At 37.2% G+C, this 17,878-nt stretch overlaps 1 protein-coding gene across 1 annotated transcript; it reads right to left on the reverse strand.

Moving 5' to 3' along the window:
• Positions 1-306: 306 nt before the first annotated feature.
• On the reverse strand, positions 307-17,347 carry LOC107790489 (leucine-rich repeat receptor protein kinase HPCA1-like). The gene is made up of 19 exons (XM_075217546.1): positions 16,854-17,347; positions 16,257-16,377; positions 9,168-9,239; positions 8,426-8,500; positions 8,257-8,328; positions 7,282-7,443; positions 7,133-7,207; positions 5,686-5,757; positions 5,501-5,572; positions 5,337-5,405; positions 5,106-5,180; positions 4,819-4,890; positions 4,516-4,650; positions 3,899-4,374; positions 2,932-3,087; positions 2,711-2,847; positions 1,782-2,001; positions 1,447-1,682; positions 307-1,046 (listed from the first exon to the last, which is right to left on the reverse strand). Exons 1-19 carry the CDS (start codon positions 16,945-16,947, stop codon positions 591-593), a joined length of 2,847 nt encoding a protein of 948 aa, XP_075073647.1. The 5' UTR covers positions 16,948-17,347; the 3' UTR covers positions 307-590.
• Between the last annotated feature and the right edge of the window lie 531 nt (positions 17,348-17,878).

A 17,878-nucleotide genomic window follows, 5' to 3' on the forward strand; every position in this document is an offset into this window, starting at 1 on the left:
TGTGAACTTCCAACATAATATACTGGGTTCCAGCATAATATGCTGGAAGTTCATACACAGGTGCTTCAATCTTCAGTATATTATGCTGGAACTTTCCATGTGCTGGAGTTCCAACATATTATGCTAGAAATTCATACACATGTGCTCCAATCTCCAGTATATTATGCTGGAACTTTCTGTGTTGCAGCAAAATAATGGCTAATTTTCAATGACTTTGCAAATGTTGGCTATTTTTTAACTACCGGTCTGAAAACTGGTTAGCCCGTGCTATATTTACATTTTCAGCACAAAGGAGGCCCAAAGGCATGCAAGGAAATGAATATTTCCAAACATTTAAGCATATAAAGTCGGAGAGGAGATACTAGATTGATATGAATTCACAATCATACTTGAACTTTTGGATCAGTTCTAGTATAAGGCTGTTCACTGCTCTTAATACTCTACGCGAAATCACCCACAGAGAATGTACACAAGGACGCGATTTTCAATGTACATTATCACTTTCCATTTCTCTAGCATGTACAGGTAGTGCAATGCCAAAGCACATTTGGTAGAAGCCGCTGGCTCCAGGAGAAAAGTTTGTATACTTATTACGAATTGGTGCCCCCGCTGTAGCGAACTAGGCTTTCTTCGCTGTAAGGATGGTCACAGGCTATGCTGGTTCCTTCACAGCTAGCAGAAGTTGATCCTGATTCAGCATTCGTGTTCATTCCATCTATTTCCATGATATTCTCAATCTCTTTCACGACCTCACACATTGTTGGCCTATGAACTCCTGCTTCTTCGACGCACCTTAAAGCTAGATCCACAAACTTCCTGAAGCTTATAGGTGTCATGCTTGAGGGGATATTGGGATCAACGAAACCATCAATGTTGTACATGTCTTTAGACTTATCTATTGCTTGCTTCAATTCCTTCACAATGTATTTTCCTTTCACGATAGGACTCCTCGCTGTTATAAGCTCTAGTAACACAACTCCGAAGCTATAGACATCACTCTTCTCAGTCAACTGTTGTGATGTGTAATACTCTGGATCCATGTAGCCCTAAGCAGATAAATGTACACAGCAGCTCATTGAAAATGTTCAGATACAAATTCTTCAACAATGTTGAAATCAAGAGTTCAGGTTTTAAGCTTCCAAATTTTTATACTCTTATGTAAAGCTCGCAAAGAAATTGCATACAAAGAATTATGAGTATTGTCACGTTATCAAGCAGAAAATGCAACCGCACATCCGTTTTCTGCGTGCTTGTTCTGGACACGCGTCCAGCTTTAACTTTTAGGAATCGAACTAAGACGATCACCAGTCTATATCTATTGATGGACAAGAATTTCAAGAGACTAAGAAATATAGGAAACAGTGATCTTGGAAAATGAGAAATACTAACATATGATAACATCAAACTCACGTATCAGCTGTAGCATTTAGTAAAGTCTGCACTTACCATTGTTCCTTTAACCTGAGTGCTGACGTAACCCTTTTCTGGCTCAATCATTGACTTGGAGAGACCAAAATCAGCAACTTTCGCATTCAAGCGCTCATCCAGCAAGATGTTATTTGATTTGATATCACGGTGGATGATAGGAGGGTCAACATGATCATGAAGATATTGCAAGCCTCTGGCTGCTCCAAGAGCTATCCGAAGTCTCCTCTTCCAATCTAACTTAGTCCCAGACTTCCCTGCAAAAATTGACATTAGTCATGGGTCATGTAACCCCCCTCGGTGTAGTTGAACCTACAGCTGATTTTCAAAACAACAGTCAATAGGAGTTCACATACCTGAAAGACTTTCTTTCAAGGAGCCATTTGGTATATATTCATAGATCAGCATCTGTTCACGTTGCTTGAAACAAAAGCCTAAAAGGCTGACAACATTTTTGTGATGAAACCTAGAGAGAATCTCAATCTCAGTTTTAAACTCATGGGCACCCTGCTTTGATCCTTGCTCTGCTCTTTTAATTGCAACAAGTTGTCCATCTGGAAGTGTGCCTCTGTATACCTGTATGTTTGCAAAAAGTTTTAAGTGATCAACTAGCATTGTTTTGGAAATATTTTTTGAGTCATAACTTTTGCTGGTTGTAGGGGGAGAGTAAGTTATGGACTGGGACTGCTAATGTCCAAAGATAGTGCAGATAGTATGGATAGAATCTGCTCTAGCTAATTATTCACTATGCTTCTTGCTCTCTATGAGTTCCTTTAACTAATGCAGTGTCAGCTGGTAATGTTACACATCAAATTGAACTCATTCTCGATGAAAATGCTATAGTTCTCAAATTTAAATACTCAACCAGACATCAGCTGTAATAATCCAGTGGAATCCTCAACATAAAAAGTAAAAGGTAAGACAGACCAGGACTGTAGACGCAACGGACAAAAGTTCTATCGTTCCCCATCTCTTTTCCCCTTACCCTAAAGTAGTGTAATAACATAAAGTTATTATGGATCCAAACATTTCATAGGTTCCAACTTCCAAGTAGGCAATACTGATAGCACGAGGCATAATGCAGTTTTAAATGCCAATATACTACAGAAATATTAGTCTTCACGTGTCCTATGGACTGAACATTATTGCACAAAATGATTATTCAACAGCAAGGGGCAATTATGCGAGTGTTGGAAAATAGTCTCCACAACTAAATTAAAACAACAGTTTCTTAATCAGTCATCAGGATATAACATTGTATTATCAAAAGTCAATAGAAAACAACCTTTCCATATCCACCAGATCCGATGTAATTGATTTCCGAAAAATTCTTGGTGTATTTTTTCAGCTCCTCATATGAGAAAGATTTTACACCTTTTAACTGTGGAACAGCACTATTGTTTTTATTTGAATCCCATGTAGCTGGATAGATTAAAAAAGGGATGGTAATCAGCAGCAAAAATAATAACAAATAGAAGCAAACTGAAGAACAGTCAGACAACTCACCAAAAGGATCACTCTTTCTAGCAGTTTCTGTAGCTCTTTTTTTTTGGCAAGCATAAACTCCTATAATAAGTGATAAAATTAAAAGGATAACACCACCAGCAGCTGCTCCAATGATAATTTCTTTAGCAATTGACTTGTGAGATCCTCTTGATCCAACTGTAAAGCACAATACCTGTACAGTCAAATCTCTAGCAACAGATATATAAAATAAATTTAATTATCATTCATTAACTGCATTCAGTGCAACAAGCATGATATCCAACAAGCTAATAATTACTACTAGTTTAGTTATAACACCAGCATTAAAGTATCCTTTAAAATTTGTTAATTCATAAACTTCGCTAGAATACAGTGGAGCAAAGTATTTGCAACATGTTAACGAGTGATTATCAGGAAAAGCTCCTAATGTTAGATCAATTTATTGCCTTCGCCATCAGAGGCGGAGCTAGGATTTCAAGCTTATGAGTTCGGGATTATAATCGTTTTAAGTTAATGGGTTCTAAATTAATATTTGTACATAATTAATGAATTTTCAAAAGATAAATACAAGGTTTGAACCAAAGCTATTGGGTTCGGCCGAACCCGTAGCCGGCTCTGTGGCTCCGTCCCTGTTCACCATTGCAATGATAGAAACATAGTGGAAAGAAAAGACAAATATTGTCTTCCCTTTGCACCAGACCAAACATAAGCAAATAGATGCATCCTCCCCTAATAGTTTGATCTTTTAGATGATGTGCTCACACGCTCTAACATGATACCAAAGCAGGTAATGCTTCCGAGTTCAAGTCTCACCAACACCCCTTATCAAAAAGAATGTTCACTGAATGTGTCCCTTCTCTAACAGCATACACAGAAACTTGAGCACAACAACTTCTCTTTGTTATTAGCTTTTCATCAGAAATAATACCACAAATAGATGAAACTTATGCATAAGAAATATTTATATATCAGTGAAATGTTCTTTCACCTTCAAAGTAGTTGTAGCTTTCACCAATGAAAAAGAATGGTCCAAAATTTGGTGGGGGTTTGAAAGTCTGATTGCTAAGTTCAAATCCGATTGTGGTAATCCCTGTACGGTTGAAATGATCTTGGCCAAATGGAAAAACTTGCAGGCGTAACACAAGGTAGTCATCTGAATTCTTTTTCGGATTACTCAAGGAAAATGAATCTACTAGCACCTGATGTCGGCGAAAAGACGATATCATAGACTGTTGAAGTGACACATAAATGCTCGTGTTTCTCAAGTCAGAAAAGGAAGGAGCTCTGAAAAGCAGGTCGCCTGTGTACGGATAGGCACATTTACAGGTAGGGCTAGGAATTTGATCAGAACTGCATTGAGTTCTGAAGCAATTATCTTGTGGGGTTGAATATCCAAAGTTCTCTTGGGGGTTGCCACAATAGTTTTCTGATCCTCCTTCTTGACAAACTGGATTATGCATAAGTCTGCCAAGTGAACAAGTCGAAAACCGAGATTGTTAAAATTATAAAATGGGATTCAGAAGAATCAATTGTCTTAACAGGAATTATCCAGTGTTTCTCTTCTCATTGCTAAAGTGAAGAAAAAGTGGCTTGAGGACAGCTTACATGATTTGAAAACGATATCCAGGTCTTTCTGTAAATGAATCGATGTAATTGTTCTGCAAATCAATCAATTTTAACTGGCTTCCATAGTTGGACGCAATATCCAAGGTTCCATTGATTTTGTTTCCCCTCAAGATGCTGTCATAAGGAACCACCTCATGGTCATAAAATTGAAATGCAAAATACAGAATCATATACTAGATCACTTCATGCTCATTAAAAACTTTGTTACATTACTATCACATAGCGGGAAAAGGGAATAGTTGCAAGACATGCACCATGGTCTAAAGGTAAAAGGACACTCACACTGTCTGCAACTGAAAAAGATTGAAGAGAGTTGCCGGAATTTCTCCTTGAAGTTGAGTGTTTTCCATTACCCTGTGAGCAGTTTAACTTATGAGGTGCATAACAAATTCTATGAACCAACTCCATTAGGATAAAACAGACGCTCAGATGGATCTGAGTTCTGCGGGGCCACGCCGCAACGAGCCTTATGGATATATATATATATATATATATATATATATATATATATATATATATAGAGAGAGAGAGAGAGAGAGAGAGAGAGAGGGAGAGGGAGAGAAGTGTACAGAGTCGTCAATGACTGCAAGGTTGAAAACCACAGTGGAAAATCAGCTGAGCTAAATGTATTATTGCTCATATCTCTGCAAAACATGACCATAGGACACTAATGAAAACTAAAGTAATCTAAAGACATAATGTGTAACATGACAACATGAAGATTGATGTATTTTCTTAACAGAGTAGAGTTTCAATCAAAATGTCAGCACTCCCAAGGCATTGTAAGTCAAGGAACTTACAAGTAGTTGAGGGCACTCATGCCAGCAAGATCGGGCAAGGGGCCAGTGAATTCATTGTTTGATAAGAAGCTGCAAGTGATATGGAAAATTTATAGTGGGTCTGATACACTCATAAAAAAAGAGACCATACCAAGGTTATATTAGCATGTCTTTTGTCTACTCACAGTTCACTCGTACGCGTGAGATTATTGAGGGTTGATGGAATCGATCCATCTAATGAATTCCTGTCAAGACGACTACAGCATACATGGATATCCAATTAATAAATTTTCCGAAGTAATGAAAAGAAAGAAAGATGGCACATCTATTAAAATTCTTTAAGAGCATGATGGATTCTGGAAATACTTACACCACCTCCAGAGTTTTCACAAGTCCTAATGTAGGGGGTATTTTTCCGGTAAGCTGGTTTCGCTCGAGCAGCCTATGAAATTACAAGACACAAATAGAAGAAACCATTAGCCAAATGGAAGTAGTTTGCTTAAAGTGTCAGAGCTAGCACTGTAGCATAGGGGTGGGACAACAATGTAGATGGAAGACAAGCCAATATTTATGAAATTAGGGGGAGGGGAATATGTCAAGTTTAAGATAGCTGTCGAAGTATTCACAAAGCTTTTTGAAAAATGGATTCCAAAACCATAAGGAGGAATTAAGCTATGGTCCCTGCCCTTGCCATTAGCTAGGGTAGAACACTATCCCTTTCTTTTGTGCATGTGTGCATGGTTGCACACTCACATTTCTAATCCTAGTCTTGGGATTACCAAGCACCTATTTGGTTTGTTATATGTGTGGTTGAACATTGTAGATTGAGAAATGTTTAAAGACAGAAAGACTTTAAAGCTTGAGAAAGGAAAAGGAAAAAAAAATTAATAGGATAGAAACAAAGCTAACACATGCTCCCAATTATTTTGACAACAACGAAAAGAAAGTTTGGATAGTACATAAATGAGGAAGGTAGATAGTAAGTGATTGCGGGACAAGAAAGTTATAGAAAAATGACAAAGAGTGTTCAATAACAGAGGAATTAAAAATGAAACCAAGAGCAAATTCAATATGTTGAAAGATTGAGGAGATCAAAGCTAAGTTTATCTTATAGGCTTGATTGGTGCGAGCACTCGAAGACAAGAAATATGCAAGTATTTAAACATTATCACATTTTAGACAATACATGATAGGTTGTGTTTACATAAGATTAAGATTTTGCTTGCCTTCAGTAATGATGAATGATAAGTTATTTGATCACACCTACTACTGAAAGATTTCTCCACTATGAATTTAGAATTGATACAACATTTTCCATGACCAATGTGGGACTCTAATACCCCCCCTCCTCCGGCATGACCATGCCGGACACTTTGAGCATGTATACCATAACATAGGAGCCCAACACTGGGTAACACAACAATAAAGATGAGTCTGATTCTGATGCTATGAAAGGAAAATGGATGTTGGGCCCTAACTCAACTTCAAAGCTAGCTCAAGAGGTGGGGATTGTCCAGGACTATACAATAGCCCGTATATTTGACCAATGTGGAACTCTGACAAATTGTTATATCTTTTCTAATTTCAGGGAGGGAGAAATCTGTCTCAAGCACCAGGGAGATCTATGCTATCTCACCAGATACCAAAGACATAACTACATACTCTCTATCCAGTTGCCTTTCCTCTAAGAAGAAACAAAATAGGTCAACGAGAGGATTCAAACATAACTTCATCAGTCAACACATGTGTGGCTACACTATTGTTGATCGATCAAATAACTTTCAAAATATATACACTTCCAGTTTAGTGGAACTTACAAATGTTTGAGAGTCATATTTGAGCTGAATAGCTGAGCTGGAATCTCACCTGAGAGCAGATTTCCCCCCAGGTGACTGCGAGGTAAGTGGTATGTCAGATGAAAATGAGAGACAAAGTTATTACTTAAGAAACAGACAGTATTACTCACAAATGCTTTGTATGAACAAGCATGTCCAGACCAGGTGTGCTTCCATGGGAAACTGGAAGAGGTCCACTGAGCCTATTATCAGCTAAGTCCAGCCAATATAACTTTGATAAATTGCCAATAGAAGCTGGTATTGGTCCAATAAAGTTGTTAACATTTAAAGATCTGCATGTTTCAGATTAGTGTTTTAGAGATGTAGCCAAGAAGAAGCAACAGGAAAAGATTTAGAGAACATGTTACTATGCTTAGAGTACCACATGTCTAAGACTGCATAGATTGACTATGCAAAGGGATAGAGGAATTACAACAACAGCAACAATTACCGCCACTGTCCCAGACAAGCTGGTGTCCGCTATATGAATGCTCACCACCCATGTTACTCCATTTAAACTCATCTCAAGCCAATATCATACAAAATAAAAAGTACTAGAAGAATTTTATATTTTCTGCTGACATATAAATATCTGAAAAGGCTGATGGATAATTCACTTCATCATGTACAACCAGGGTAACAGAGCTATGGTCAGTAGCAAAAGTACATGCACTCGCCCTTGATACCTTCGGAAATGACAAAGTAGAGGAGATTACTAAACTGTAAGCATCCAAAACTCAATTTAGGCAGCGGATGTGATATTATAGATTCTTCCTTGTACTAAAATGTCAGCATATTCTGCATAATCTCAATAATCTGAATTCATTAAGCATTGAGCTTATAGACATTTGTAATAAGCAAGTTAATGCCATGAAGATCACTCAAATGATCAATTTGTGGGAACAAAACAATCCAAACCATGTAATCAATTCTGACATAGTTTTTAGATCCATCTATATAATCGGAGTAGAGGATTATGAATGTTAATTCACCATCATTCCTTCTTTTTTTTTCCAATTCAAGCAAGTCATATAAATAAGACTGACACAGGATACATTCCATATAGTTGGTAAACTTTATAAATCGAACAAATTTGATATCCTTACAGAAAAACCAGCTGACTAAGGGATCCAACTGTGTCCGGTATCAGTCCATTAAATCCACAACCAACAAGGATCCTGCGATGCAGCTAAGATCAATTACTCTCTGAAAATATGAAATACAGAAATCAGCTGGTGAATTAACATTTCTTGTATTATCATGTAATTCCCTTACAGAATTGATAAGCTCTTCAAACTTCCAATTGATTGTGGGAGTGAACCTGTCAAGCCTTTGTTGTATGATAGATCCCTATAAGAGGAAGCACATAATTAGAACAGAATCTAAAAGCTTTCAACAGGCAAGGAAATTTCTATGCATGCATGCATGAGCACAAGCACAAGCACAAGCACAAGCACAGTACATTGGGGAAAAATAGCAATGTATATACGATACTTCCTCTGTCCCAATTTATGTGATGAACTTTCCTTTTTATTCGGTTCCAAAAAAATTGATACCTTTTTATATTTTGAAATAATTTAACTTCAAACTTCTTATTTTACTCTTAGTGAGATCATTCATAACCGCACATAATATATATGGCTAGTTTCAAACTACAAGTTCCAAAAATCTTTTCCTTCTTTCTTAAACTTTGTATCCCGTCCTAATACTCTCTTTTTGTAATTTCTGAGTATTTAGATTAGTCTAATTTAACCTCAAATTTTGGTTAAGTTAACTATCAATAAGCAAAGAGTGTCAAACAAATTGAGATAACATTTCAAATTTCTCTCACTAAATTATTAGAGTACTTGTAGCTCAGGGAAACGAAACTAGGAATTATAAATAAATTGATCCATAAAAAGTTGATTTTTACCCCTTATTTAGTTAGTACCAAGTAAAGGTTCAGATGATTCTTAAATTTTAATCAACTAATATGATTAATGCGGCGAGGACTCTCAATTATGAGTAGAAGACATACAGTATCTGCAATTCAGACAAGGCCTCGATGTCTCCAGACAGCTGCCCTTTCAGATTCATGCTTGATAATTTTCTGAAATTTCAGAATGATTAGTACCTCAAACTTAAATACAATACACTTTAATATGTTGGAAAGCCTCAAATTGCAAAGAGAAGTAAACTTTAAGTTAGATATGCGTCATATAATAAAATATTTTTTTGATTTTGGCCTAGTTTCATCAGATAAAATAATAAAATAAAATACTCCATCCGTCCCAAATTAATAGTCATTTAAGTTCAAAAAATTGGAAGAAATTGGTAATTAGCCACTTTTAACCCCTTCTATTAGAGTTTAGCCGGTTATTTAAAAAGCTTAAACTTTAGGCACTCGTTTCATGCACGGAAATATTTTGGACAACAATACCACCAACTGAACTACGGAATAACTCCAGTAATTGGTGCTGAATTTTGAATATTATAACTGAGCGGGAGATGCGGAGCAGATATCCTCACCTGTTTGAGGCTTCAGGTATGTTTCTTGACGCGTTCGAGGACGAACATTTGTTTAAGAGGGGGAGGATGTAACGACCCGACCGGTCGTTTCATGAGTTCCCACTCTGTTTCCCCTATTTCAGCTTGTTATTGCCCCTTCAGCTGTATTATGTGTTATCAGGTTGGTTGGCTTGGGTTCGGAGAGGTTTTGGTAAGGTTTGAGACACTTAGTCTCTTTTGAGTAAGCTTAAGTTGGAAATAGTCAACCGGATGTTGACTTATATGGTAAAGGGCTCGGACATGAGTTTCGATGGTTCGGATAGCTTCGGGAGGTGATTTGGGACTTAGGAGCGTGATCAGAATGTGTTTTGGAGGTCCGGAATAGATTTAGGCGTGAATTAGCGAAAAGAATTTTGGCGTTTTCCGGGTGATCGGTGAGATTTTAATATCGGGGTCGGAATGGAATTCCGGGAGCTGCAGTAGGTCTGTTGTGTCATTTGGGATGTGTGTGCAAAATTTCAGGTCATTCGTACGTGGTTTGATAGACTTTTTGATCGAAAGGGGAATTTGGAAGTTTTTAGAATTTTTAAGCTTGAATCCGATGCAAATTTGGTGTTTTGATGTTGTTTTGAGTGTCCCGAAGGTTGGAACAATTTTGAATGATGTTATGGAATATGTTGGCATGTTTAGTTCAGGTCTCGAGGGCCTCGGGTGAGTTTCTGGTGGTTAAACGGATTATTTCAAGTTGAGAAAAATTGCAAAAATCTACTGTGTGTGTTGTAGACCTTTTGCCCTCGCGTTCGCGAGTGCTTAGGATGTGAGGTTGGAAGATTGGTATTTGCATTCGCGAAGGAGGTCCCGCGTTCACGAAGGGCTGGGATCATTGAGCTACGCATTCGCGAAAGGGAAGTCGCGGTTGCGATGGGCTGTGAAGCTGAGCCTTCGCGTTCTCGAGAGGGGAGCCGCATTCGCGAAGAAGGAAAATTTGGTCAACTCAAATTTGTGCTTCGCGAACGCGAGGCATTGACCGCATTCGCGATGAAAGATTTTTAAGTGCTGGCAGAATGTTTAGAAGACCCATTTCCGCAATTTTTAGCCTAAGTTCCTCCATTTTTGGGCGATTTTGAAGCTTTTTGAAGAGGATTGAAGAGGGAATCAAGGGGGAACATTTGGAGGTAAGATTTATGGACTTAATACTCAATCCTAATGAGATTTCTACCTAATTAATCATGAAATTTGTAGAATTTAAGCCTAAATATTGAAGAACTAGGGCTTGTAATTGGAGACCTAGAATTTGGGATTTGGAGGGTCGTTTGTGGTTGGATTTTGGTGCTTTTGATATGAATGAACTCGGGGAATGATAAGGAGTCTGTTGATGTAAATTTTATCGGAGACGTAGGCTCGGAGGTCGGATTTGGCCAATTTTGGGATTTGTGTTGTAATTTAATTTTTTTCGAGTGGGCTTTGTTCCCTTAGCATATTTTGATGGTTTTGCACTGATTTTGGTTAGATTTGGAGCATCTGGAGGCCGATTCGAGAGGCAAAGGCATCGCGGGCTAGAATTTGGACCGGATAGAGGTGAGTAATGATTGTAAACGTTGTCCTGAGGGTATGAAACCCTAGATTTCACATCGTTAAGCTATTTTGAGGTGACACACATGCTAGATAACGAGCGTGGGGTCGTGCACTGTTGGGGATTGTGACTTAGTCCGTCCCGAATGACTGTTTTACTACATATTTGATTGAAAACTATTTGTTATCATCATGTTTTGGGCTGAATGTCATATTTGGGCCTCGTGCCAACTATTTTGGACCCTTAAGGGATTTTTACTGTTTTGACTTTATACTTGTACTCAATCATGCTATTTTATTGTTTTCATAACTCAGTCATGTTTACTCTGTTTTGACATCTTAAATGATAATTTGGGCTAGGCATTATATTTTTACTATGTCCGAGTAACTTTTAGAGATTTCTGACTGAGTAGGGCCGAGGGTCTGTGTTGTGAGGTTATTATGGGACTGGGTTGTGCGCCGCAGCAGTGTTGTACTGATTTATAATTATAAGGCTGAGGGCCTGAGTTGTTATGCCACGAGGTGACTTGATATGAGGCCGATAGCCTATTGATTATGCCACGGGATGACTTGATATTGCGCTTGGGCCATAAGGAGCCCCTCCTAGACTCTGTACACCCCTAGTGAGCGGGGGTACCCAGTGAGATATGTGATATAGACCGAGGGGCTGAGGTTGTTCCATGTTATTGCCCGAGGGGCTGATTTCTGTTGGTATTGTGCCCGAGGGGCGGATTTTATGTGTTTATCTTTTCTCGCTGTTTTTCATTCACCTGTTTAACTGTTAAAAGATGTTTTAAAAAGGTATTTACCGAACAGAGGTATTTTTACAAGTTTTCACTATTTTGTTGCATTGTATTGATTTCATACTGCCTCTTTATAGCATGTTGTTGTGCTTTACATGATTTCTTATCTCTCAGATGCTTTTACTTTTATTACTCACTGAGTTGGAGTACTCACTTTACTCCCTTCACCCTATGTGCAGATTCAGGAGCTTCGGGTTCCGCCAGTGAGGGTTGATTACTCCCAGCAGGCTATTCGTAGTCCACTAGGTAGTTGCTCGGCGTTTGCAGCCCAGTGTTTCTCCCTCCTATTTTACTTCCCTTGTTCTAGTTCTATAATAGATTGTATAAACTCTTTCATACTCTTAAACTTATGTTAGATACTTATGACTGATGACACCCCGATGTCGGGCTGTGTTGGTTTCCGTAATTGTACTAGTTCACTTTTATTTTGGGATTATTAGCATGTTAATGACTTAAATTGTGTTATCATAATTGTTTAAAATGAATTGGGTGTTGCGTCGGCTGGCCTTGTCTCACGATAGGCACCATCACGATCGGGTACAGATTTAGGGTCGTTCTATGCCAAGGTTCCTTCTTTACAATATTTATGAGTGTTTGGTAGCTTGTTCTATGCCACCACTGTTAGAAAATTAGACAAATTCAGTCTCAGGGTTGTTCCAGCTGTTCATTTGGGTTATTCCTATATGTAGAAAATCTATATTTTGTATGATGTTCACTCTAAAATGTTCGTTGTCAGCAGGAACACTGTCTTTAAGGAAGACATTTTTCCTTTCAAGCATATCACATCTATTTCCTCTCCTCTATTTTCCATTTTGGATTTTTTAGAAGTTAAGTGCTCTTCTATGATATCTAGTTCTGAACTTAGGCAATCTGCAATTGGGTCTTCTTCTCTTGACACTAGTAAGCATGTTGCAGATTCTCCTGCACAGTCCAGATCCTCAAGTATAGCTGATACTTCTCCACCACTCAGAAAGTCTTCTAGGACTTCTATTCCTCCTATATGGCGGAAGGATTACATTGTTCCTTCCAAAAAAGCAACATGCAATTACTCTATCTCCTAGTATGTTTGTTATGGTAAGCTATCTCCTGCTTATCAGGCCTGCCTTGTTGCTTACTCGATTGTGTTTGAGCCCATAACCTATGCGGAAGCCAGTTCTGATCCTAAATGGATAGAAGCTATGCAGACTGAAATTGCAGCCCTTGAAGAGAACCATACCTAGTCCATTGCAGACCTGCCTCAAGGCAAAGTCCTTATTAGCTGCTAGTGTGTATTGAAAGAAAAATATAAGCCAAAAGTAGAGGTTGAAAGATCTAAAGCTCGACTGGTTGCTAAAAGATACAGTCAGCTTGAATGCTTGGATTACAAAGAGACCTTTTCACTTGTGGCTAAAATGGTAATTGTGAGGTCTGTAGTGGCTTTGACTGCAGCATATGATCGGTATATCTTCCAAATGAATGTGCATAATGCATTTATTCAGGGAGATCTTCTTGAAGAAGTGTATACGCAAATCCCAGATGGCTTTGCCAGCCAAGGGGAGTTACATCATCAGAAGGTGTGTAGGCTTCATAAGTCCTTGTATAGACTTAAGCAGACCCCTAGGCAGTAGAACCTAAAATTGACCTTTGCACTAAAGGACATGAGATTTGTGCAATTTTACTACGACTACTCTCTTTTACACAAAGAGTGGGGAGTGATATGATGGTAGTGCTAGTATACGTAGATGACCTCTTAGTCACCGGAAATAATTTAGATCTTGTTCAGCAAGTAAGGACAGACCTGCAAGCAAGATTCAAGATGAAGGACTTGGGAAAATTTTTAAAAAAAATTGGGAATTGAGTTCTCCGGATCTAAAGAAGGGATTCTAATGAACCAAAAAAATATGCTCTTGAATTGGTCTCTGAGATGGGCTTAGCTGGTGGAAAATCTATTGCTACACTCCTTGAGTTTAATCATAAACTTACTTCTGTGAAATTTGACAGTTTCATGAGTAATGGTGAAGCTTCTACTGACAGACAACTTAAGGATGCTGGCAACTATCAAAGATTGGTTGACAGACTACTATACTTAGCAATGACAAGGCCGGATATTGCCTTTGTTGTTCAAGTACTTAGTCAATATATGCATGTCCCCAAACAGTCTCATATGAAAGCAGCTATGAGAGTGGTCAGATATATCAAGGGAACAACATGATTGGGACTGTTCATGCCGGTAAAAGGAAGTGATCATCTGGTCGCCTACTATGATTCGATTTGGGGGTCATGTGTTGAGACAAGGAGATCAATCACTGGTTATATAGTTAAGTTTAGTGAAGCATTAATCTCTTGGAAGTCTAGAAGCAGAGTACATTCTCTAGAAGTTTTGTTGAGGCAAAACTCATAAGATGTTCTATGATAGCAAAGCTGCTATACAGATTGCAGCTCATCCAATATTCCATGAGATGACAAAGCACTTTGATATTGATTGCCACTTTGTAAGAGTGAAGATTCAAGATGGACAGATTTAAACTCAACATATTGGCACCAAGGAACATCCTAATGATCTGCTTACCAAGAGCTTATGCAAGCCACAACATGACTATCTGGTTAGCAAGCTGGGAATGAAGAATCTCTTCTATTCCTTAGCTTGAGGGGGAGTGTTGAGAGGTTAATGTACTGTGGGAGATGGGAAAACTGTTAGGAGTTAGTTAATTAGTTAGAAATATAGTTGTCAACAACTGTTAGATTATTTAGTGAAGAGTAGTTAGTTGTTTTGTATATTAATAGATACAGTACACTACATATCAGAACATATCCGATATTTCAAAGTAGCATCTCATTTTCTCTCTTCTTCTTCCTCTGCTTCACCTTTGCTCTTCCATGGCTGAGCTTCTTCAACATGTATGGTTAAGGTTTTTTCATCTGAAATCAGTTTGAACTCCAACAATGTGTGCTGGAGTTTTTCTTTCAAAGGCCCAAAAGTCGAGCATACGTTATTGGAGTTTCACCTGTAGTTAATTTTTGAAACTCATGAATGGTTACCGGATTCTTAAATTTATAAAGGTTAAACCCCATGAATCATTGATGGGGTTTAAACTCCAATACATTGTCTCGGAGTTCCACTTGTAAAATTTTTTAACTCCATTATCCATTGCTGGAGTTGTTTTTTGTTTTAGTTAGGGGCAAAAATGTCAATTTGGTAGGACAATGATTATTTTGTCATTATAATTTAAATATGACTAAACTCTAATAATCAGTGCAAAAAGTGGCCAACCCCACTAATTTTTACAAAATATTTGTCCCGGATTAATTGTTACTCTAGAAATTCAAATTTGTTACTCCCTCTAGTCTACAATAAGCGACCATTTTACCTTTTTATTTTGGTCCAAAATAAGTGTTTATTTACATAATCAAGAAGGAATTAATTTTATTTTTCCTTAATTTGTCCTTATTTACATATTTCAATGTATCAAGGTAACAATTAATTAAGGTTAATTTAGTGAATATTTTCTTTAGGAGTTTGTACGTCCTTAATGGGTGTGCCAAAGATAAAATGGTCACTTATTGCGGATCGGTGGGAGTAATTGTTTCCAACGGTGGGAGTAATTGTTTCCAACTATACCTTTAATATTAAAGATGTTGTAAGTTCTTTTTAATACTACTCACAACAACAACAACAACAACAACAACCCAGTGTAATCCCACAATTATCAAAAAATATTTAATCGGGGTAATGTAGTAAATCATACTTTATATTTATTAGTTTTTCAGTATATGTGAAAAGAGCTAAAGTGGCGGTTAAAATAGGACGGAGGGAATAATATTTTTACCTAAACAAGAACAGACCAAAACGTAATAGCAAATATAGTGCCAGTTGTATAATTGTCTCAAATTTGCTGATTTTTTTAAAATAATTCTGTTATTTATCCTAGTAAATTAAAAAGAAAAAAAAACAGACAAATTTCTAAACTAACAAACAGATTTTTTACAATCTCAAACGAGTGTAAACTGACTCCGGTTGGGGGAAAATAATTAATGCGAAAAAGAATTATTAGAATAGCTGCCACAATATATGAGGTGGGGTGCCCATTAAATTAGCATGTGACATTGTCTCGAGCTAAAATGCTAAATATGTAAGTGTTAGTGCACTTGTGTTTTCATTTCTTAATTTCAAATTTGTTCCTAAATTTTAGAATATTTTAAAGAGTGTTAATATATGATTCTCATTAAACAACTTTTACTTATTAATCAACAAAAGAGAAACTTACATAGTAACAACACGTGAATTGTTGCACTCGATGCCTTCCCATGGATCCCCACAAGGATCTGTACCACTCCAACTTGGAGGTACATTCTCCCACTCTTCCTTAAGTGACTCAAGAACACCATCTGCACCAACATATATTTTACGATACTTAAATTGTTTAATTTTTCGTCTCCATTGAAATATTGATTTTATAGATCTGTTTTCAAAATAAAACTTTCATGCGAAAAACTATGTATGCAAATTTTTATAATTAGGGCAGCCGAGTGGACTAAGCTTCCGCTATGCAGGGGCGAAGTTAGGTTGGCCCAAGGGTAGTCAACTGATCACTCTTCGCCGAAAAATTATACTATGTATAAGATAAAATATTACTTGTTATTGATAAAAAATAGATTTTGAACACCCTTGCGTAGCACACTGACAAAAGCTGTTCAAAATTTGAACACCCTTATTGAATTTTCTGACTTCGTCACTACCGCTATGCGTGTGGTCAGGCGACAAGAGTTTGCGGAAATGACCAGTATATACATAAGTTAAACCCTTAAGTGAAAAGCTTAAATACTAAAAAATGAACTAAAGAAATGGATTAAATAAGACTTACAGTCACCAGGATTGGTCAAAGCTTGCAGCACCAAAACCTGCATAGAAATAACCAGCCAAGTGATCAGTTGGATTCTTGATCTTGTTTGGACCATTGTTCAAATTAAGGAACCAACACCATGCAAGCTAATTAAGCTTTCTTCTTCTTCTTCTTCTCTAAGGGGTCAGAGAAAGAAAGAATATGGTTTTTTGAAAAGAAATGGGAAGAGGCTCAAACCACAAGTGGTTGAGGACTCTAGTCTCTTAACCTCAAGAGGATAATATCTATCTCTGGAGAAGACTTGAGTCAGGTCTTCTCTATGCCAACTCGTTCTAAACAATAAGATATATACACCATGCTATCGTCTAAAAACAGTTCCCTCTATCTATGTACTAATGTTGTAATGTTGTTGGACCCCATAGAACCTGTACTGAACTACTTGATCGAATCATGACTTTGTTCTATTTAGGTGAAATAGTCCATCCCAATACAAAATTCTTTATTTAATGCTCCCTATATAATATTTGTACCGTCCTACTTTATATATGTTGCACTATTTTTCTTTTTATTAGTCTATTTCGAACATATTTTGATATTTATATTCAATTTAACTTTAAATTTTATATTGTATCCTTAATGAATAGTAATTTATTCTCACACGAAGGTCTATAACTTAGTTTAGACTATAAATTTCAAATTTATTAATTCTTTCTTAAATTTTGTGTCCAATAACTTTGGTGTTCACGGAGGGAGCGTAATACTTTGGTGTCTTTGTAGCCGCCAGCTAGTTTGGTTGCAAGTGACCAAGTCAAAATAACAATATATGTGTCGGCTTGAGAAAGGAATTCCATCTAAGCATCAAATAACAAAACCTTAATTCCAAGCTACTAATAAAAGGATTGGTTTATATAAACTTTCACTATCCATGCTTACTGTATTCTACATTTATCTTAAATTGATAAATTTTACGTCGATTTATTCAGATGTTGGGACCGATTATGAGTAAGCTCACACATGCATAATTAATGTATACCTGATTATTCAAT

Source organism: Nicotiana tabacum, chromosome 7, assembly GCF_000715075.1.
Source record: "Nicotiana tabacum cultivar K326 chromosome 7, ASM71507v2, whole genome shotgun sequence".
In the NCBI taxonomy this organism is placed as follows: domain Eukaryota; kingdom Viridiplantae; phylum Streptophyta; class Magnoliopsida; order Solanales; family Solanaceae; genus Nicotiana; species Nicotiana tabacum.

Excerpts from the sequence above, each read along its gene's own strand:
- LOC107790489 (XM_075217546.1), bottom strand. The coding sequence starts at position 16,947 with ATGGTCCAAACAAGATCAAGAATCCAACTGATCACTTGGCTGGTTATT. Across the intron at positions 5,758-7,132 it reads AATATGACTCTCAAACATTT|GCTGCTCGAGCGAAACCAGC; the intron begins GTAAGTTCCACT and ends GTAATTTCATAG. Across the intron at positions 2,848-2,931 it reads TAGAAAGAGTGATCCTTTTG|CTACATGGGATTCAAATAAA; the intron begins GTGAGTTGTCTG and ends TAATCTATCCAG.